Source organism: Dermacentor andersoni, chromosome 1 (genome assembly GCF_023375885.2).
Source record: "Dermacentor andersoni chromosome 1, qqDerAnde1_hic_scaffold, whole genome shotgun sequence".
NCBI lineage: Eukaryota > Metazoa > Arthropoda > Arachnida > Ixodida > Ixodidae > Dermacentor > Dermacentor andersoni.
Genome location: NC_092814.1, coordinates 132,174,333 through 132,196,546, shown reverse-complemented (window position 1 = coordinate 132,196,546; position 22,214 = coordinate 132,174,333). Strand labels below are relative to the sequence as shown.

At 46.3% G+C, this 22,214-nt stretch overlaps 1 protein-coding gene across 1 annotated transcript in view; it reads right to left on the bottom strand.

Moving 5' to 3' along the window:
* Nucleotides 1-8,219: 8,219 nt before the first annotated feature.
* LOC126545907 (uncharacterized) overlaps nucleotides 8,220-22,214 on the bottom strand; it is a 73,856-nt gene continuing 59,861 nt past the window's right edge. The window contains exons 12-13 of the mRNA XM_050193947.2: nucleotides 19,285-20,643; nucleotides 8,220-9,942 (exon numbers count right to left, since the gene is read on the bottom strand). Of these exons, the coding sequence (XP_050049904.1) occupies nucleotides 9,880-9,942; nucleotides 19,285-20,643 (1,422 nt within the window). The 3' untranslated portion in view covers nucleotides 8,220-9,879. The remainder of the gene's footprint in view (nucleotides 9,943-19,284; nucleotides 20,644-22,214) is intronic.

Genomic DNA, 22,214 nt, shown 5'->3' with positions numbered 1-22,214 from the left:
TGGGGATAAAGTCATTCTTATCTTCGACAAAGTTAAATCTAAATATATATCACTGGAAACCTTTAGTGTTGGAATAGCTCGCGGAATGTACTTCTATATACTGTTGCGACTCGGGGTTCGAAGACGTGGGATCCTCTTTCCTCGTGGAGGAGTGAGTGAACGTAAGGCTGGGTCCGATATTCAGGACGTTGGACAAACACGTATATATTTACATAAGTACAAGAAAATGCAAAGAAATAAAAAAGCTTATGATAAAGTGATGATTAGCTTTTCCGACGCCTCCATTTCCTGAATCGCCAGAATGAACCCTTTTTGGTTTTGCGCGATGGCCTATTCCTCTGTCTCAGGAGCTGCGATATGGCGACTTTCGTGCGCTCTCTCTGCGCCGAACACTTAGCTGTTTTGATACTCCACCGCCTGAACCAATTTTTCGCTGCCAGGTGGTCACCGAATGTGTCACGAAAACCATCGAGCATCGGGTTCCAGCCCTGCCTGACCGCCATGGCATTCACTCCATTTGCAGATTTCGGAACGTCGCTCAAGTGCGATGGTACGAGGAAGGTTTTCAGCGCTTCCTTTACACTGTTAGAGCTACTGAAACAAGCCTCGTCCCCGCAAGGAATGCCTTTCCGGATCGCCACTACCTGTACTTCGCTCTCTATTTTCGGCAATGCCAGAGAGTCAAGTGCTGAGGCACGAGTAAGGTATCCAGCCCTACACTGACCCTCATATGGTTGCTGGAACAAGCCTCGTCCATGCAAGGAGAGCTCTCCGGGATGGCCGCTGGCTCGGTTTCGGTGTACGACTGCATTGCGCAGTCACCGATGCTGGAGCCCTGAGCGATCTCCTCTTCGTTCTGACGCGTCGGGTCTTGTCTTGGCTCGGCCGCCACCGCATCTGGGCCTATCCTAGGCGATTCCTGAAAGTCGCCCAAGTGCTCGGATACGAGGAAGGTCTCCAGCGCCTCCTTAACGTTTTCATGGCTACTAGAACAAGCCTCGTCCTCGCAAGGGACGCCCTCTGGAATGGCCTCTCTCTGTAGACTGGCAATGGCCTCGCCCTCCACGCGCTCTGTCTCTGAGGACTTCGCCACCTCGCACTTTTCGTGCTCATCGTTTACTGGCGCAACCTGTCTCTTCGAACGGAGAAATTTTGTGCTCGTCATTTGAGCCTTCCCTCACGCGCTCAGCAGGAATACAAAAATGCCGGAATAACGCAATCTTGGCTTTATCGTAATCCCGGAAGGTTTGTCGGAAATGCGAGGCAAGCAAGCGGACACATAACAGGGAAGTACCCCCAATAACCCTACCGGCCAATGGTCACGATCCAGCTGCACCTCTGTGCAAACCTTCTCGAAAAATTCAAGAAAGCTTTCTATGTTTTCGCAGTCCTCGAATACGTGCAGCCTAGACCATGCCTGCAGTGTCCTTAGATAGTGGAGTTCCCTGTCAATTTCCTCCATTTCCCTCTCGCGTTCGCGTTATTTTTCATCCTGCTCTCGCTTTCTCTGGTCCTGAATATTCTCCCAAGCCTCCACGATCTCCTCGTCATCCCTGCCGCTTGCCTCTATTGCATCGATGACCTCCGCCTTCTTTAGCTGCTTCCCACAATCAATGCCGAATTACCCGCATATCGCGTTTAGATCCGTTCTGCGCAACTTCCTCCAATCCATGGCTACCACTCCTTTGCCGACAAGTTTCTCAAAGGATTAAGCGCAGAAGCAAGGTGTCTTTCAACAAGGCTTCCTACACCCTTGTCACCAGGAAGAACCACGTTAAGCCTGGCAACTCTCAAGGAGAAAAGGTCGTGCACTCACCATGCCGAAGTCGAAGCGCTGCGCAGACTATCTCACCGCTGCCATCCAATGTTGCGACTCGGGGTTCGAAGACGTGAGATCTTCTTTTCATGTGGAGGAGTGAGTGAATGTGAGGCTGGGTCCGATATTCAGGACGTTGGAGAAACACGTATATATTTACATAAGTACAAGAAAATGCAAAGAAATACAAAAAAAGTTGATGATAAAGTGGTAGTCGCTCATTTACTCCCGCCGTCCGTAGCTCCTTTTATGCCGTGTGTGATCTTTGTCTAGTCACCTCCCCCAATCCAGTGCCAGGGGGTCGATGACATCAGGTCCCACCAATCCGGTGTCAGGAGGCCGCTGAAATCAGGTCCCACCAATCCGGAGGTAGGTCACCCTTTTCGCCGACGCCGTTAGTACTCTGAGGGGTGGTGGCTGGGTCATACTGAGCGCATCTCCGGCCCGGACACGCCAGTTTGTGCTGCTGACAGGTGACAGCCGTATCAGTGCTAATCGGTGAAACCCCTCATGAACGAGGTATTCCTGCGATGGTCATAATTCATCCGTGTCGAGAAACATCCCGACGAGGCCGTCGGCCCGTTCCCCACAATCGTGCGAACCGTGACCGAAGTGTGTCGCTGGGTGAACGGCCGATCACAACAATACTACCTAATGACCAAGCTTTCAAAATGACTATACCCATAAGCACAATAAAAATAAAGACTGCAGATTACAGCCAACTGTTCACTGCGAATGTAAAACGTCCTCAGTAAATTTCAATGCTAAGAGCACTGCAAACAAACGCGGCGATCTGGAAGGTTTACTCGTGCCTTACGATTCTGACGTCACAGTGGTGACAGAAATTTGGCTTCACGATGGCATGCAGATGTACCTACAAATCATGAAATTGTTCCTCACGATCGCCGTTCAAATGGGGGTGGAGTGGCACTTCTGCTGAAGAGGGTATTCAGCATACGGTGGCTCCACACAAGGAGATTTAAATGGTGCGGATAGTTACAAAACTTTCTTGCCAAAATACACTTATCAGAACTTTCTACAGATCACCCAATGCAGACATCCCTATGCTGGAAGCGTTGCACTTTTTGTACGAGCACAAAAAGCACCATAGTTTCGTTATCATGACTGGCGACTTCAACATGCCTAATATACGTAGAAGCCATCTGTCGCGTAAAACTGTACTTCCCTGTGCAAAGGCTTACTAACAATGCGGACGATGACAACGTATTACATGCAGCGTCAAGAGGATTTCGCAAGTATTGGTGTTCTGTGGCTACACTTCAATCGAACGATGTGTGATTGCATGGATGGATACACTCCGAAAAAAATACAAAACGCAACGTCGAAGCCACCCTGAATAACGCGCAAAATACTTCATCTTAAGCGGCGCATAAAACGACCACCGTCTCTCAAAAGCCGAAGAGACAACAGCATGTTTGTGAAACTGCGATCAGATTTGCGGTAAAAAATAAAATCTTCCATATACGTTTTTAACGTCAAAATGCAAAACTTTCCACCGATCCGAAGATTTAGTTTCATCTAACACTAAAGAAGCAATAAACGAGAGGAAAGGAGGTTAACCGAGGGGCCCGATTTAACCAGGTCATAAATTAAGAACGCATGATAGACGTCACTGGCCCAACCTGTACAGCAAAGAGTTATACAACAATCACTTATCCTGTTTTTTTTTTTCGTACTACCGATAACAATGCAGAGTTCAGCCACGCCCCTAGGTGGAGTGCCCGATCTACTAATCTTTCTGCATTGCTCAACTTGGACACTAAGAATTCTTTGGGACCAGACGAAATTCCGCGTATATTTGTGTTTAGATACGCTGAGTGGTGTACTAATTATCTTTTTATTGTTTTAGCGAGTGTCTAGAGAAAGGAGAAGTTCCTGCCAACTGGAAGACAGGTAAAATTATTTCGATACATAAAACCGCAGCGACAAGCTCAGAGTACCGAATTATCTACCTTTGTCCTTCTTGTGCACAGCCAGCAAGGTGTTGGAACATTTTCTTTTTAAACACTTAAAGGGACACTAAAGTGAAAAATTATTGCTTCTGCATCAGTAAATTACCGTTCTAGAACACCAAAAACACCACTCTTACAACGATAAGACGTTTGGTAAGCCAGAAAAAGCGCAAGAACGAAATACGGGTGGCGACGCCTACTTATGTTCCCGCACCTGGGGGCTGTGACGTCTTGGATTTTGATGGCATCTTCTAGGGCCTACTAATTATATATAGCGGTACAGATTGACTACATTGTGTTCTAATGGAACCAAATATTAAACATGCCAAGTTTCGGGAACCTTTATTCAGCCAACGTGGCCCAAATGCGAAAATATACTTTGGAATCCCTGACGTCACGCTGACGTACCGGCACTGGGGTTTCGGCGCGAAATTCAAGTACTGATACTTGGACCTTCATTTTCTCATCTAACAATCAAACTATTTTTTTTAATGACTGCCTGCAGGGTTCTCAAACAATGCTTCATTAGTCTAAACTGATTTATTGTTTCGCTTTAGTGTCCCTTTAAGCAGCTTTTTAGAATAAAATTTTTTCTTAAAAGGTACGCACTTTTTTTTTTACTTTGAAGAAACCTTCGACCACGTGTCGCATTCCTAACTAATACTAAAAATAAGTTAACGCATCTCATCAGAAATGAGCGCATACTCTGCAGTGGCTTGACTCTTAGCTAACGAAGTCATCAGTGGGTGTTTTCATGGGTTCCACAGAGGTCCGGTCTTGAACCAATACTTTTTCTTAAATATAGATTCTGGGGTTACACGTGCCAAAGCCGAGATATGATTATGAGGCACCACCGTAGGTGGGGGACTCAGGATTAATGTTGACCACCTGGGGTTCTTTCGATTACAACGAGGCACCGGCCAATGACGTTCGTGAGAGCGAACCGCTAGAGAATACGGCCCCACGTTCACTAATAATGCATACAAAATAAAAAACATCGGATGACACCTAAGCACTCATGAGTTGGATGCGAAACATATGTCCAATTGAACGCCGCTTAGCTAATGGGAATTCAGGTGCCGTTTTGCTGCTACATATGCCGCTGACTTTTTCGCTTAATGAGTCACTTGATGCTTTCGCATAAAAAAAAAGATATCAATATCTGATCACCTTTCCCGCCTGTCTCCTAACACTGGAGCAACGCCGCAAGTTATACTGTCTCAAGATGTTTTACACCATTATCAATAAAAATGCATTTAACATGCCTACACCAGGAGACTTTGTGGCAGCGCAACCAAAGCCGAAGCACATTTTACTGCGCATCTCTATGTATTCCGTGAATAGAATCAAGTGGAAGCTACGCAGCGTAAAAGCATACCATTTTCATTTTTTGATCACGGTTTATTTCATAATAAAAGGCTTGCTTAGAAAATACATTTGTTTTAGATGTTCCTAGTATTCTGGCGTCAATATGTCTGGTTTTCCTGGTCCTGTAAACCACCAGCAAAACATCGGTACTACTTGGCGTAGTAAAACAAGAGCAGATGCTTAGCACGTGCGAGCGCATGCGTGTAATCTAGCAGTGTCGACAGAAAATTGGGGGCGGGTATAGAAGTACTCGCGCAAAACACGAACATGCCCTCATTAAGCAAAACCTTGTTAATACGTACCCGCTTAATAAGTAATTCCAATTTAAATATAGTCGTCGCTGTCACCACTGAACCTAACGTATTGGCTGACCGCTTGAGCTGTACTCGCTTGACGCATGCCAAATAGTAAGTGCGTGATATTTACTTCTTTTTCGGCGCGTACAAGCGTAAAATGGGCGAAATGGGCGTGCAGACTCTATATAGCGAAATTGCGGCGAACGGACTGTTACGGGACTTCAGTCGCCACCGTTAGTGACGTCAAAACATGGTAGCCATGACGTGTTTCCTGCCCCCGTAGCTTCCGTAGTCGGATAGAACTTAAGTCTGCAGTGAAGCCCCACCCGCGCCCTCATAACCGCCAGCCGCTGTTCCTCCGCAAGGCTGGAAATAGTTCGTACTTTAAACTTTCTTTCGTACTTTCTTTAAACTTTCGTACTTTAAAAGAAAAGTAGCGCGTTATTTCATACATTTCCACTCGTCTATTACTGTGGAACGGTGAAAGCCTAACTATTGAACTGAAATAAAACGCTTGCTTTATTGCAACTATTTAATGCCAAGTTTCATTGGAGTTGACAAGCTTCACGAGTACAACGGGCTAGGCAGTGAACTATAGCGCTAACTTTTGAAGAGTGAAATGCTCAGACTCCTATAGAACCATAACAATACGCTTCCTTAGTCGCGAACAGGCACCCGATTACCCATGCCTGCCACCCTAACCCGATCAACTCTTTCCCAAGGGCCCGATTTTTTCCCGTGCGTATGAAGAGCAAGTGCTATTGTTCAATGGTCTCACCAGGCGTGGCCATTTTGAGCTGACATACGCAGTGCATGCAATGCGCGCTCACGATCCTGTCTGCTAACGCTACGCGCCGCGGAGACTGGGCTCGTGACGTGCGTCACGCGATCCTCCAGCTCCGGTGTGCGAGAACGCAGGGAAGGAATTTCGCTTGCGGATGCTAGCCGGGGCATGGGGAGCGTGTCCTTGTTGGCGGTGACGCTCGCCTCGTGAAATTATGGGTTTGTGGCACTGAAATATTTATCTCCGCTATTAATGAACCAATCTGAATAATTCTTGCGGCAGAACGCTCCCAGGAGGGCACGTAACTTCCAGCGTAAGCAAGGTGCTACGCAATACAAATATGGACGAAATCAGCACAAGGACGGGCTTTGCATGTTGTAAGCAATATTTTGCCATGTGGCCTGGTGAAGGCCCTTTCCATTCACGTACCGCTTTTCTTACCTGTTCTTGCTTGTTTTATTTCATTCGCGTCCTTAGTAATCAGCGCTACAGTGCTTCGCAATTGCCTATAACTATTATGTCAGTTTTTGCTTTTTCTCGCTTACAGCGTCCTCCAACATTTCGTATTGGCATTTTTTTTTCTTCATACGTACCACCTCTCCTATGCCTGCCAGAAAGCAGTTTGTACTATTGTCAACAAAAAATGATTAACGTAGGCTTGATGGCCAACGTAATACAAAATTAGGCCTGGGAGTTAGCTAGCGCCACTTACACAGCCGTGGTTTACACTTTAAAAAAGTTCACACCCTTTGGAGCTTGTCCCACAACTCTTCAAACGGCTGCATCCTTTGGAGTGTATATTTGTACCACAATAATCGTCATCCGCAGTGAGTTTCCTTTTAAAACGCTGCGCTCGCTACTTTCCTGTCGAGAATACTACGTCACGCTGATAACGCTCATGCCGTTCGCGACTTCAAAGTACCGGGCCCACAGCGTTAAAGTAAATGCGGGCAAGACAGGCGACAAACATATTGTTGTGGGAAAAGCCCCAAAAGATGCAATTTTTTTTTAAAGAGTGGATGTGGTACATCCTTTCGATCACAGGCGTCTGCTTCATATGGTTGCAACAAGAAATAGGGCGTATGCTAACCAAGAGTGGGAAAGCGAAAACCTGCGCGCTCAAGACGTTAAATTGACATTCTCATTCGAATGCGTTACTTTTCTCCCAACAAAGGTCGTAGGTTCGAGTGCCTGAATTAACTTTGACTTTTTTTTTTTTTTTTTTTTTTTCATGATGAACGGCATCGGAGCGAGTTGCGGAAGACTACGAACGCGCGAGCAGTGGCACGAGCTCGCATTACTTTCTGTACCGCACGCCGCGTTTTCCAGACCATCAGGGATATGAGCCACAAGGTTTTCGCCTTAAAAAAATCTAGCCCTCCTTTCCCTTATTCTTGCTGATTTAATCACTAATGAACACTATCAGGGAGGAAGCAAATGCTGACAAAACGAACCTGTACCTACAGAGTAGGAAACTGCAAGCTAACACAAAATACCGATAGCCGTTTCCAAACACCACTCACTGCGGCAATTTTCAGAATGTGAGAAATGGGATGTCACAGCCAACATGTCTGTCCCAGTAGTATGTACCATCAGCACAAATTGAAATGCGAACAAAAAAAAAAAAAAAAAAAAAAACGACTGATCGGAATTTACACATTACATGGATTTACGAAGTGTCATCCCTCTGTAGCCAGTTCATGAGCATGTAGTCCTAAATGCTAGTTTTGGAGTCTGAATTAAGCCACTGTTCCAAATGCAGGTGAACCTGAAAACAGAACGCATTGGAAAAATTTTGCAATTGTTTGCATTTGAATTTACGCCAACAGTGTTTCTCTGAGTGACCACTACACAAGTATTTCCAGGCCAAAAGGTGCTGCCGGAATATTGACCTTTGTTTGTTACTTCTGCACTAGGAAAAATTTTGCAGTTTAGTGTGCGAACTTTAGTAAAAACACTCAATACAGCTTACACAATGCCCATGTGGGAAAAACACAGATATATTTCACAAACTCCTACTTGACACAAACCACTTCTTCACCTCAACCATCTTACACAATCCATTTTTGGTATCAAGTAGTTGTACATGAAAAGTGTGTACTGTGCAAGGAAGGCAAGTATTTGGTGCCAACAATTCATGGTACCAGTTTCTCCTCAGTGCCTGCCATAGTGGCTCTGTAAATCATGCACGTTTGAATTTAAGCCTTTAAAGTACACCGGCACTGAAAGGTCAGGTATAAATACAGGGTGTCCCAGCTAAATTTCGTTAAGGTTTTAAACTATGCTCAAGTACTGCAGGAGCAAGTCTATTTTTGGCATTCTGCAGAATTGCATTAGTCATGGTTAATTAACCAGCTTCGAAATTACTAACTTTAGGGCAAACTGCCATCAGGAAGGTGTAGAGCATTGCAAGAAACATCTAATTCAGCACCTTTTAACTTCCTACTTGCATAATTTTTTCCGTAGTCCTAAGGCGTGGGCATGCGTGCATGCTTGATGTAAGGCTTCAAAAAGCAATTGTGTTTTTCCAATAAACCTGTAAAAAGTAACAGGGCAGCAATGCAGGGTTGGCTGCGCAATTTATGCCACTGATGTGTTTCCCTCGTGCAATTCAAGATGGCGGCACACAGAACAGGTTGCACACCAGGCTACATGTATTGTTCATTCAGATGCGGCACATTTGAAAGCACTGCAATGATGGCACACAAGTAGGCATGTCACTAGCTTTCTTTACACATTTTTGCAAGCTTTCTTTAGAATGCACAAACAATTATTTTGTAACAAGTGGGAAGTTCGATGCTAAGAACACTCTAGAACTATCCCAATGGATATTTTGCCATAGAGTTATTACAAAGTTGGATAAATTATGCTAAATTATGCAAATACGTAGAATACAAAAAGAAAATTGTTCGACACATGCCATGAATGGCTAACACACATTTGGTCGCGTACCCCTAGAGTACTCCAGCATGTTTCAAAACCTTGGCTAAAGTTAGCTGGGACACCCTGCATAATTTCACAACTGGCATGATTGATCCAAGTACACAACAGACACCCCTTAAGCACCTCAAACACAAAACTTCGCCTTTTGCAGATGTATCTCATTACTGGCAATTTGAAAGTGGCAGCCTGAGTGATTGATGAAAATGACAATACATTTTTTTTTTCATGTAAGCTTACCAGATGGGAGCACATATTAAATAGTAAGTTTTTTAACATTCAGGGAATAAAATGTCAAAAAAAATTTTCAATACTGAATTTATCAACCCAACAGACAACCAGTGATTTTGGCAGACATATATTCCACACACTCACATGAACATAGAATAGTCTTAAAAGATGCAGAATGGTGTTCCTTGCATTGTAGGCTTCACGTAACTAAAATTTCTTGGACACCAAAGCACGTAATCTACAGTAGCAAGTATGAATGCTCTGTAGTAATGAATATGTTGGATCACATCACTTGCAGTAACCAGGGAGAAAAAAAAGAGGGATGAACAGAAGACTCCCAAGAAATGGACAGCAGTACATGAAAAATCATGACCATGTGAGTTTCTTTTGAAAAAAAAAAAAACAAAATGCAGACAACAAAGTGATTCATGAATGAAACAAGCATCACATCCAACGCTGATCACTTGGCGGTTATCTTGAGTACGGCTTGCTATTGTGTGATGAGCTCAACTTCTCTTTCACTGATGAAGGCGCCTGGAAAGAAAGCAGCCGTCCAGTCAGTACACTTCAAAACTTTTGCTGATGCTGAAACAAACCACACTACATTTAGTTCTTTATCATGGAACTAAAGTAAGGAGATGTGTATCTCAACAGCTGCTCACTCAATGTGCTGCAACATTACCACTACTGATTACTATTACTTGCATGCCAGCTGGAAAGAGAAAAAAATATAATGCTACATGAGCCACCAAAAGAGAGAGAGAGAGAAAGGGGAAAGGCAGGGACGCCAAAGACAAGGTTAATGCTGTGGCTAGTGCAAGAATATTCAGGCCATAAGCAAATGGTAGAAAGCCTTGCAGATAACTGCAGTTTTAGGAAGTTGCGAGACTGGTGCAATCAGCAACTCTTCACATGTGGCCAAAAGTTACAACAGTGAAGTGGTCATTCTAGAGCACTGCATACTTTGACAAGTCATTACAGAGTACACTAATGTGTTTTCAGAGCACCTGCCTCCGCTCAGAACACTGTAGAACGTGTTGCGCATGACTAACCGAAGAGTGCAGACAGCTGCCCACGGGGCAGACTATTTGCATTTTGAACTATTAGTGAATGCATAATTAAAAGCTTACAAAAAATATGTTGAGAACAAGCGTGGCTCCTCAGCATAACCTCCATTATTAGTTACTGCCCACAGTGCACTAAAAATTTGGGATGCCATGCGCCAAGTGTAAGGAAGAAGAAGTGCGGCGCGAAAGAGCATCGGCATCGGCGTGCTTCTTGCCTGAGCGGTAGACAACCTGGATATCGTACTCTTGGAGCCTCAGTGCCCACCGGGCTAGGCGGCCGCAGGGATCCTTGAGAGACGACAACCAGCAAAGTACGTGGTGATCGGTAACAACATCGAAGGACCGGCCGTACAGGTATGGGCGAAATTTTGTGATGGCCCAGATGATCGCGAGACATTCTTTTTCCGTGACGGAATAGTTGGCTTCAGCTTTCGTCAGAGTGCGGCTCGCGTAAGCAACAACATATTCTTGGCAGCCGGGCTTTCGCTGGGTGAGCACAGCGCCAAGACCAACACCGCTAGCATCCGTATGGATTTCCGTGGGAGAAACTGGATCGAAATGGCGTAGTATTGGTGGTGTTGTGAGCAGGCGACGTAGCGTCGCAAAGGCATCATCGCAAGCCGGGGACCATGAGGAAAGATTGGGGTCTCCTCAAAGGAGCTCTGTCAGTGGTGCCATAATCGAAGCGAAATTTCAAATAAAGCGGCGGAAGTACGAGCAGAGGCTAATGAAACTGCGCAAGTCTTTGTGATGTTGGCCTCGGGAATTCTGTAACAGCACGGAGCTTAGCGGCATCAGGGAGAACGCCGTCCTTCGACACGACATGTCCGAGAATTGTCAGCTTGCGTGCGCCAAAGTGACATTTCTTCAGGTTTAGTTGGAGGCCAGCGTCACTGAGACAGCGTAAAACCTGCTCCAAGCGATGAAGGTGAGTAGGAAAATCTGGTGCAAACACTACTACATCACCCAAATAACACAAGCACGTGTTCCATTTGAGGCCTCTGAGAATAGTGTCCATCATCCGCTCAAAAGTCGCGGGCGCGTTGCAAAGTCCGAATGGCATCACACGAAATTCGTATAGGCCATCTGGTGTGATGAAAGCAGTTTTAGGCTTATCGTCTGCAGCCATAGGCACCTGCCAATAACCAGAGCGCAGACCGAGGGAGGAAAAGAACTCTGCGCCTTGTAAGCAGTCTAGGGCGTCGTCGATCCGCGGCAATGGATAAACATCCTTTCGGGTTATTTTGTTTAGGCGACGGTAATCTACACAAAAGCAGATCGAGCCATCTTTCTTTTTAACTAAAACTACTGGCGATGCCCATGGGCTGTCGGATGGTTCAATGACACCACGCTTTAGCATGTCACCTACTTGCTCGTCAATGACGCGCCGTTCGGTCGACGATACGCGGTATGGTCGCTGCCGTAGCGGTGAGTGAGAACCGGTGTCAATCCGGTGACATACAGTCGTCGTTCGGCCCAGAGAAGTGGTATGGCTGTCAAAAGCAGGACGGAAATTTCTCGAGGAGACGAAGAAGGTCATGGCGTTGCTTGGGGTCTAAGGCATTGTCGATGACATGGTTGAAAACGTCTTCAGGCGATGTGGCAGTCACGGGACTACAGTAGAGCGTGTTGACCTCTGACGATCCAATAGGAAGTTGCAACGTGGTAATGGTGTCGTAAGGCTCCACAGTGCTGAGAGATTCACCGCGAAGCAACGTAATCGGGAACGGGAAGTAATTGTATACAGGAAGGTGAGTCGCGCCAGTTTGAAGGCCAAGCAGCGCAGTTGGGAGTGGTGAGAGGTGGCGATGAACGAAAGCAGTCGAAGGTATAAAGAGTACGGTGGCGTCGGAGGCAACGGAACAGGATACAGACGCCAGAACGGATGCGTGTGGAGGTATTAGGATGTCGTCAGTGAGGGACAACTTGGTGCAGGAAAGCGAAACGTCATCAAATATGGCATTGCCAAGCGAAGAGAAGGCGACTTCTGCACGGGAGCAATCAATAACAGCTTGGTGACGGGAGAGAAAGTCCCAACCTAAAATAATATCGTGGGAACAGTGGGGAAGAACGACGAACTCGACTGTGTAGAGCACACCTTGAATTTCAAGTCTGGCGGTACACGCAGCCACCGGCTGGACGTGCTGTGCTGTGGCCGTGCGGAGTAAAGGACCGAAGAAAGGCGTCGTGACTTTTCGTATTGAGCAGCAAAGTTTTTCGGCAATTACAGATATGGCGGCACCTGTGTCAATGAGGGCAAGCACAGACACACCTTCAACAGCGACATCAATAACGTTAGGCGGCGAAAGAAGAGGGCTTAAGCGTTGCGGCGATGACGCAGTTCTTGCCTCAGGAACTGCGCCACTTAGTTTTCCGTGTCAGCAGGAGAGGGACGTCGACGCATCGGGGAGGGCGAGCGACGACGAGGAGAAGGAGAACGGCGGTCAGAAATTTGACAAAGGCTTGGGCGGGGAAGGGGTAAATCGCGGCCAGGAGCGTAAGGCAATGGATGGTCATACGCGGCTGTGCGTGGGTCGTCACGTGGATGAAGTGGACGGCGGCGGCACAGGCGTGCAACGTGACCGGGAATACCGCACGAATAGCAGATGGGCCGATTGTTCGCTGTACGCCAGGGATTAATTACTCGATGGACTGTAGGTCGTGGCAGCGGGGGGGTAAAAACAGGGCTAGGCATCGGAGGCGGAGCCCGGAAGGTCGTGGTCGTGCGACGGCGTAAGTCAATGGGGCGGTGAGTTGAGGCGCCCGTTCCAGAGGAAGGACCTCGGACACTTGTTCTTCTATAACGTGTCGTAGGGTCGGACTAAGGGATGAACTTGACTCCGGTGGGTTGGAGATGAGGGAGAGCTGGCGAGCAACTTCCCGGACAAAAACCTTGATTTGCGAGAGGAGGGTGGCATCTGGAAAAGGAGAGGTCAAGCCGGACAACGATTCCTGATGGGGAACAGGACGGCGGGTGAGGAGGCGTTGACGGCGGAGCTTGTCATAGCTTTGGCACAGTTCAATAACTTGGGCAACAGTAGAGGGGCTCTTTGAGATGAGCATCTGAAACGCGTCCTCGTCGATACCCTTCATAATATGCTTGATTTTATTGCACTCAGTCATGGATGCATCGACGCGTTTACAGAGATCGATGACATCTTCGATGTAGCTGGTAAAGTTCTCACCAGGCTGCTGAGAGCGCGACTGCAGACGCTGTTCGGCACGAAGCTTTTGAACAGCAGGGCGGCCGAAGACCTCGCTGAACTTTGTCTTGAACACCGTCCAGCTTGGGACTTCACTTTCGTGGTTCCGAAACCACAAGTGGGCAATTCCGGTGAGGTAGAAAGGGACGGTGGTCAATTTCGTGATGTCATCCCATTTGTTGTTCCGACTGACACGTTCGTATGATGAGAGCCAGTCATCAACGTCGTGGTCGTCAGTGCCGCTGAAGATAGGAGGGTCCCGCTGGCTGAACGTGCCGGGGCATACGGTAGACTGGGGAGCAGGTGGTGGTAAGCTCGTGGCGCTTTCGGTGGTCATGATGGCAGGGAGAGTCCGGCTGCGAAATTCCAGGATTGCAGGATACCCAGCACCTCCACCAATTACGGCAAAGAAGTCCGACACGGCTGTGGACGACACGAAGGACGCGGACAAGAAGACGCAGCAGCGTAGGCTTAGCCAGTCGCACCAGGAACGGCGTCTAGCCCGAGCCCCACTTCAGTAGCGCTGGCGATCCGGCTGCGGAGCTCGGCACGGCGCACTTCTTCTTCCTTACACAAGATTTGTTTCACATCTGCTAACCACGAGGTGCAAGAGTCGTGTGCTGAGCTGGTAATTAAAGTCTGTGAATAAAAAACAAGACAATTTCCAGCCCTGCAGCCCTGCCGTATTGTTTCAATTGTATATAGTACTCGTTTATAACCAGTTTAGTCATAATGAAATTTTAATGCAGTAGGCTTTCTTTTTAAGTTGTAATGGTAACATACAGTGGTGTAGCTTTGTGAAGCAATCAGATTTATTGGGAAGTTTATGTGTTCCAAGTTTCTAAGAATTCGAATGCCCACAGTTTAAGCTCAACTATTGCAGGTGCATCCGTTACGCACTACTGGATGAAAGACTCCCCCGGGATCTCTAAGTACCGCAATCTCATAAAAGTTATACCCACCCTATTACGCCATGTTTTGTAATCTCTACAAATTCTCTACAGTGTTTTCATTCCCTCTGCACCTATTCTATTACTGTATTTGACCACAAGTTATCTCGTATGCACTTTGCGACTTGTTCATTCAACTTGTCCAAGTGTGCTTCAACAAATTTTTATATTCTACTGCACACTTCTTTATGATCTAGACCTGGTAAGACTACTTGGCCTAGATAAATGTATTCTGCAGATCTTGCAAAGGGGAGCACACAAGTAGTGCGGAAAGAAAGAGAAGACAGAATTTTCTATTCAGGAGGCTGACTACCAAATGCCTCTCCTTTCCCTTACCAGGCTATTGAACACCTTTTTTTTTTCTCATATTAACCTTCAAACATACTCATCACACATTGCTAGTTTAGGTTGCCAAGCATTCGTTGCAAGTTCTCTGTAGCATTGCTAAAAAGCAACTTCATTCGGAACTGCAGCTTGCCAATATTCCCCCTTTAAAAAAGTACTAACACAAACATTTCGTATCTCATTTTTTTTTCTCTCTTTATTCCGTGATGTGATTGGTCCAGGCCAATTTGGAGCACCTTGTGCAGCATCTAAAACCTCACTTAGGAGTACCCAACTAACCTCTTGTAGCAGCCTGCAAGCACATTATTCCACACATGTTTACTCTAGCTAGAGCCATACTGCCATGTTCTGATGCACATCTATATATGCACATGACATGCATACGCTTGTCTAAGATATCGCAGACAATGAATTTCACTTATTGCCAGCGGATCTGAGTGCGAGAGCGCCGGTTTGAGGCGGTGAGATAATCAAAACGGCAGTGTTGGCTTTGATTAATGCCATTTCGGAGCTGCGTCGCGGTAAAAAGTCCAGAAAATCGGAGGGCGAAGGGTTCTTGCGCCCGAAATTTCAAATACCTTACACACTGACTCTATGGGGTACGTGCTGCCATGAAGCCGTCCGCATTATCGGGGATGCCCCAAAAATGGGGCATCTGGAAAATAGGTTGTTGACTGTTCACTGGCAACTCCTCCAGCCGAAGACACGGCGTCAAAGACAATTCATTCAAATTGCTCTCTGTTACTCGTGTCAGCATTTCGGCGAGTACCACCAACCACCAAACAGTCTACCAAGTTGGAATGTCCAAATTCCTTGAGTGCCTTTGCAAAATTCCCTGAGTGACACAGAACGTTGTTTTATGTCAGGACAGGCTGACACCATGTCGCCTGATGCTGTCACTCTCTAGTAAGCATGTTAAAAAATAAAAACTAATTAATCCAGCTTTAATAGTAAAAAGTAGTGTTTATATTATTCAAAAAGAAAACAGAAGGGTGGAGTTAGTGAAATGCACGGCGAATAATATATCTTTGAAAAAAAAAAAAAATGGCAAAACCCATGGCAAATAGCGTAGAACATTCTAAAATACGAATAAAAAGGAGATGCATAAAGAAGCAAATATTTTCGAATATGGGCTATTTCTATCAATTGATAGCAAGCTCACTGGTATGAGGCCCGAACTTTGTCACGAGTGAGATTCTCTCTCAACAGCAGGTAAGTCTACCTAAACTGTACTGACATACACTAAGCCCGCTCACAATGCCTCAGTGTTGCCTTTCACTGCTTTAAAGAGTTTATTTCGGTTTGGATGAGGGACACCTGCATCACGGCGTTAGTGAACACTTCTTTTTTTGAGCTCGAGCTCTTCAAAGAATAGGCGGCACGCTTCTTTCTTTCACGTCATTCCTCAATGCATGGGACCTTTCTGTTCTCTCCCTTCTCCCGCCGCGCGTTCGGCTCCTGGACCATTTGAAGCATCCTCTTGAGCACAGTCCACGTCTCAGTTTTCAGACTGCCTAGGGACCACGAAAACGTACGAAAAGTCGGGCAGTTCGAAAAAATGAATGCATGTCTTTCACTGCCCTTAAGAGTTCAAATCGCCATTGGCACATCCGAAAAAGCTCTAAAGGCCTGCTAGTACCCTTATTAGGCATACCTGTGCTTGTACCGTGACGGAAGATGGCGGGTGCATGCATGTATAATTAAGGAACACATACCGTGCCCCGTAACAATATCCCCTTGCTACACTTATGCTTCCCCGCGTAACAATTCTGTACCAAGAGGAAGCTGGCTTTTGGGAACCGGCATTATAAAACGCGCCATGCTTTCCGAGCTTCGAAGATAATCGCGAGGACCACAAAGGCAGAGTCGGTGCCATTACTGAGAGCGGCGAATTCTTTCAAGGAAAAACACAGCACCAAATGGCAAGAAGCTTAATAGCAAACGTCAAAGCAGCTAGACCTAGCGTTGCCGCGGTGGTGGCTACGGCTGCCAGCGGATCTGCATGCGAGAGCGCTTGTTTGAGGCAGCGAGGTAATCAAAATAGCGGCAGTGGTGGCTTTGATTTAATGCAGCTTCAGACCTGCGGTCACGGCAAAAACTCGGGAAAAACAGACGGCGAAGGGTTCTTGCACCCGAAATTTCAGAAGTTCTTGTATACAGTGACTCTATGGGGTACATAGTAGTGCCGCAAACCTGCCCGAATTATCGGGCATCCGGAAAGTTGGTTGTTGACTGTCCACTGGCAACTTCTCCAGCCGACGACATAGCGTCAAAGACGATTCATTACGATTCCTCTCTGTTACTTGAGCCAGCCTTACCGCGACTTTCGTTCCCTTTCAATAAAATTACAGCTAATTTTCCCTGATAGAAGCACAAATTCACCGAGTTTTCCCTGAGTATTTCCAGACTACTCAAAATCCCTGAGAATTCCCGGTTTTCCGGTTGGTAGACATCCTGCAGTTGTTTCGTTTTGGCTCGCGTGAGTCAGACACGTGCCTTCAGAACCATAAGGTCATCATCCATGATTGCGTTGATAGCGGCCACATTTTCATCAGCAGCGTTTGTGGCAAACTAGTTTCATTTTGGCTCGGTGCAAAGCTCCCGAGGATGACAAGTACATACTATATTGCAATGGAAAGATGATCCGTTGGCGACCAGCTCACTGGCGAAAAATTCACCGACAATTACGATACTCCCTAAAGCAAAATTTGACTCTTTCACTTCGCACTATATTGGCTGGTGAGGAAAATCAGACTCGTGCGGCACATAGCAAACGGAGCGAAATGTGGCGAGACTGCCTTGCCAATCGGGAGATCGTGAGAGGCAGCACGTGGGTGATGCGTGGGCGCAATTCAGAGTGGCTGCCGCAGACGGGCCTCCGCTCATGGAGCGCTTTGTTTCCACGCGCCACTCTGGCACCATCTCATAGCCATCGTCGCCGCACAGCCCGTCTTGCGCGGCACTACGCTTTTCTTCTCACCCTTTCCGCCTCATGGTTCCGGAACGCTACACCCTCCTCTTCCTCTTCTTCACTCCTCCTCTTCCTCCTTCTCTTCACTATCGCCGTCTTTCATCTGCCGCTGCACTCCCCGTTCAGTGTTCGTTCGCTCGGTTACGATGGACATCACCGATGCTAACCGCAGGGATTTCTAGAGCTATGCCCTAAAAATAATCGGGATGTGCCCGCAGTAGCGAAAAGTATCTCAGATGAGGATGCGTGCCGCAGTCATGCTGCGAGGGAATTCGCGAGGCTTTCGCCGCTGCAAGTGCTAATCAGTCACGAGATGACGGGAATTGCAGCTTATGCACTGCTTTTGAGCAAAATACAAACAGGGTTTTCTGATTAATTCAGTAAATAAAAGCGTGTTGATCTAGTAATCAACTGCTTATTGTATTCTTGATAGTCTCGATAATTCGACATTTTTTATAGTCCCGTCAAATCCAAATTAATGAGATATTAGTAGTTTGTGGAATAGACAGCAACCTTAAGGTTCCACAATTTTTCAATTTAACGAGGTCACTTTTCCTAAGATTTAGTACCACGTAGAATTAATCCATTTCTCTGCACTTTCAAGTCACAAGTCAGGCATTGTGTATAAAAGGCTGTAAGCCTTTTACGTACAATACCCTGCCATTTTTTGCCTTGGTCATACCCTGAAAAGTCAACTTATTTTAAGTTATATTTTGAATGAGAATAGTTGTGCAACTATGTCCACAATCAGCAGACTATAAAACACTGCATATAAATGCTGTATTTATTACTGTAGGAACAGCAACCGCGGACAGTGTGCAGTAGCACTGCAATGTGTACTCCAGTTGCGCAGCTTTGGCTGAATTACAACATAAAACAGACCAGAGTGAATTTTTCTTCAACTAGAAAGCTTTGTTTCTGACAAACCCGTGTGGGTTTCCTTTGTAGCTTCGTGCTACATAGGGGTTGATCAATTTTTTTTTCCCCTTTCACAAAGTTAAATATGAGTACAGTATCAATAATTGCCTCTTCAGAGTTCTTTCAAACCTTCCCATTTCCTCATTAAAACAAACACCCAAGACTACACCTCAAAAAACATGGCATTATGGCATACTCCCCAGCCCTTGCTAGAGCTGATCACTACTGCACATTTCACCACATTCATTTCGTTGGTGTAGCTGCTTCATGACTAAACCAGAAAGAAGGCAACAAAACAGGAAGACCAAGAGCAGCCTTTGTTAAGAACAAGGTCACAATAAACGGCAAGAAAACGCACACACACACACTTGGCTCTGAAGCATAACCAAATTATATAGCATAACAAGGGTAATGAAAATCACCTTGTAAGATGACTTTTCTACTCGGTCAGACTTGCTTGAAGACTTGTCTCCATCAGACTTGCTTTCACCATCAGACCTGTCTCGGTGTGAATTTTCTCTCTCTAGCTTCTCACCATCTACTTTGTCAGACTTGTCACGGTCCGATGTTTTGTTTCGCTCTGAACTGTTGTTTTCCTTGATATCAGACCTATCTTTAGAACGGTCAGGCTCAGACTTTCCTTTCTCAGGCTTCTCTGAACGATCTTTGTCAGACTTACCACGATCAGATTTGCTATCACGGTCAGATTTACCATCCCTGTCAGACTTGCTATCCCTGTCAGATTTTTCCTTGTCTCTGTCCGACTTGTCTCGATCGGATCTGTCCTTGTCAGACTTACCCTTATCTGACCGACTCCTGTCACTTCTGTCTTTGTCCGATTTCTCCCTGTCAGACTTGCTTCTGTCTGACTTATCATTCTCTGTCTTATCCTTCTCTGACCTGTCCCTGTCTGACCGATCTCTATCAGATTTTTCCCGGTCGGATTTGCTTTTGTCCGAACGGCTGCGATCAGATTTGTCCTTGTCTGAACGGCTTGACTTTTCCTTAGACCGATCCCTGTCTGACCTGTGCTTTTCACGTGAACGATCCCTTGACCTTCCCCTGGAGCGATCTCTGGATCGCTCCCTAGTGCGATCTTTTGATCTGTTCCTTGCTTTTTCCTTAGAGTGGTCTCTTGATCTCCCCTTGGACCGGTCCCTTGACTTTCCCCTGGACCGGTCTCGGGACCTTTTCCTGGAACGGTCCCTTGACCTCTTCCTAGAGCGGTCCCGTGACCTACCCCTGGAGCGGTCCCGTGACCTACCCCTGGAGCGGTCCCGTGACCTACCTCTGGAGCGGTCCCGTGACTTACCCCTGGAGCGATCCCTTGATCTAGCTCTAGAGCGGTCTCTTGACCTTCCCTTTGAACGGCCACGTGACCTTCCTCGATCTCTGGACCGATCCCTCGATCTATCCCTTGATCGCCCCCTTGAACGCCTACGCGAACGGCTTCGCGATCTCTCACGGGAGCGGTCGCGTGACTTGCCTCTGTCCCTAGATCGCCCCCTAGAACGACCTCTTGACCTCGACCTTGAACGATCACGTGATCTGTCTCTTGAACGATCACGTGACCTTCCCCGTGATCGGCTACGAGACCGTGACCTGCTCTTTGACCGTGACCAATCACGAGAATGATCAGACTTGTCATCTCTATCAGCACTGGCCCGAGAGTTGTCCTCAGCTTCGTCTTCAGACTCTTCCTCTTCTGCCTGTGGAGGACACTCAGTCTCCGGCCTCCAGATGCACACATTGCCATCCTCTGCACCAGTAACCACGAAGTACTGGAAACACAAATAAAATATAAAGTTTAAATTCCAACACAATGACAATATCTTTAACTATACTTCCAACAAAAACACCGCTCAATGAATGCTTATTTATTGCCCAATGCAACAACAATCAACTATACATGTGTTGCATCAACCTTCCGCTTTTTGTCACTAGGGTTGTGTGAAAAAGTACAAAAAGCCCTCGTTGCCTGGGCCGAAAGGGTCGCTCCTCGTGAGGGGCCATTCTAGGACTCGGGCCTGCCAGATCATAACTGAGCAGAGTCTCAACAAAGTTGTTACCACCACCACCTAGGGTTGTGTGAATATTAAAAATTTCTATTCTGAATAATATCTTCAATTAAAAGTCAGCTTGATTGGGGTGAGCTGTTTACGCACCGATTCACATGATGGAAGCATTTGTGGGTGGAAATATCATGTGACAGCAAGTATGCATTCACACAGCAGGACGCGACAGCAGATGATAGAGCTAACAAACCCAGCAGTTGCTGGCCCCAGCCCAGTCAATTCACGAAATCCCCTGGCAGAAGGTTGGTTCGAGTGCAGAGGAAGTTAAACATTTCAACATTCAAGTGCTCTGTCCGAAACAATCAGGAGAACAAGCATGAAACAAGACTTCTCCAGAATTGTGAGACGTCGCGAGAAAGGCATTAGTGTGATGAATGCCTCATCATCTCAACAAGTATTCTTCTATAGGTGTGCGCATATCTTCATTATTTACAAGCAATTTACCAACTGAACGCCTCACAGTGACCAATAATGAAAGTACTGCCAGCAGCAGCTGTTATTTTGTGGATGCAAACAGCACTTTTGCCCTGCTCATTCACTATACCTTCAAAGTGCTTTCCACACTCTAGGCCTGCCATGCAATAAAACACAAAAGCTGGCATGTGACAAAATGCTGCCATGAATGGGTCCTGCCAGAGACTCGTTGGCACATTAGCAGGGTCAGATGGCAAATGTGACGCGTATATTAAATTTTTTAAATCAGCAAATGTTAAATAACAAGCATCTACTGTAACGGATAACTAGTCCATTATCATTCCTGTCAGACTAATTTTGATGCTTCAACTTTTTTACCTTCGTACACATCAGATTGCCCGATACGAAAAAGGTTCATAGCCGCAACAGATTCCCTCACTCTTGAGTTAACCAGGCAGATCTTGAAACGTAAGCCTTAAAACACGCGAAGCACGCAGCTCACTGCTGTCAAAATGTGCACATAACAAGCGCCTCGGCGATTCAAATTCGCATCAACCAACAGGAGCACTATCTGCACGCCACATGACTGCAGTAACGAATCGCAACACTAACTTTTCCTTTCCGCGCTTGTGTTTTGCTTTTGTTTCTGCATGGGAAAATACAGCACTGTGGCAATCGGAATCTCCGAGCTCTCATGTTTGTAGTGATGTCACGATGGTGGCACTACAACAAAAAGCCACACTCTGGAGATCAGCGGTGCAATAACATCTACCAAAGCTCCAGTTTCTTCCAGGTTTTGAGGACAACACACTAAAAGAATGCAATTTTAAAATTTTTCAGCATATTTCTTTCAACTATTTCAC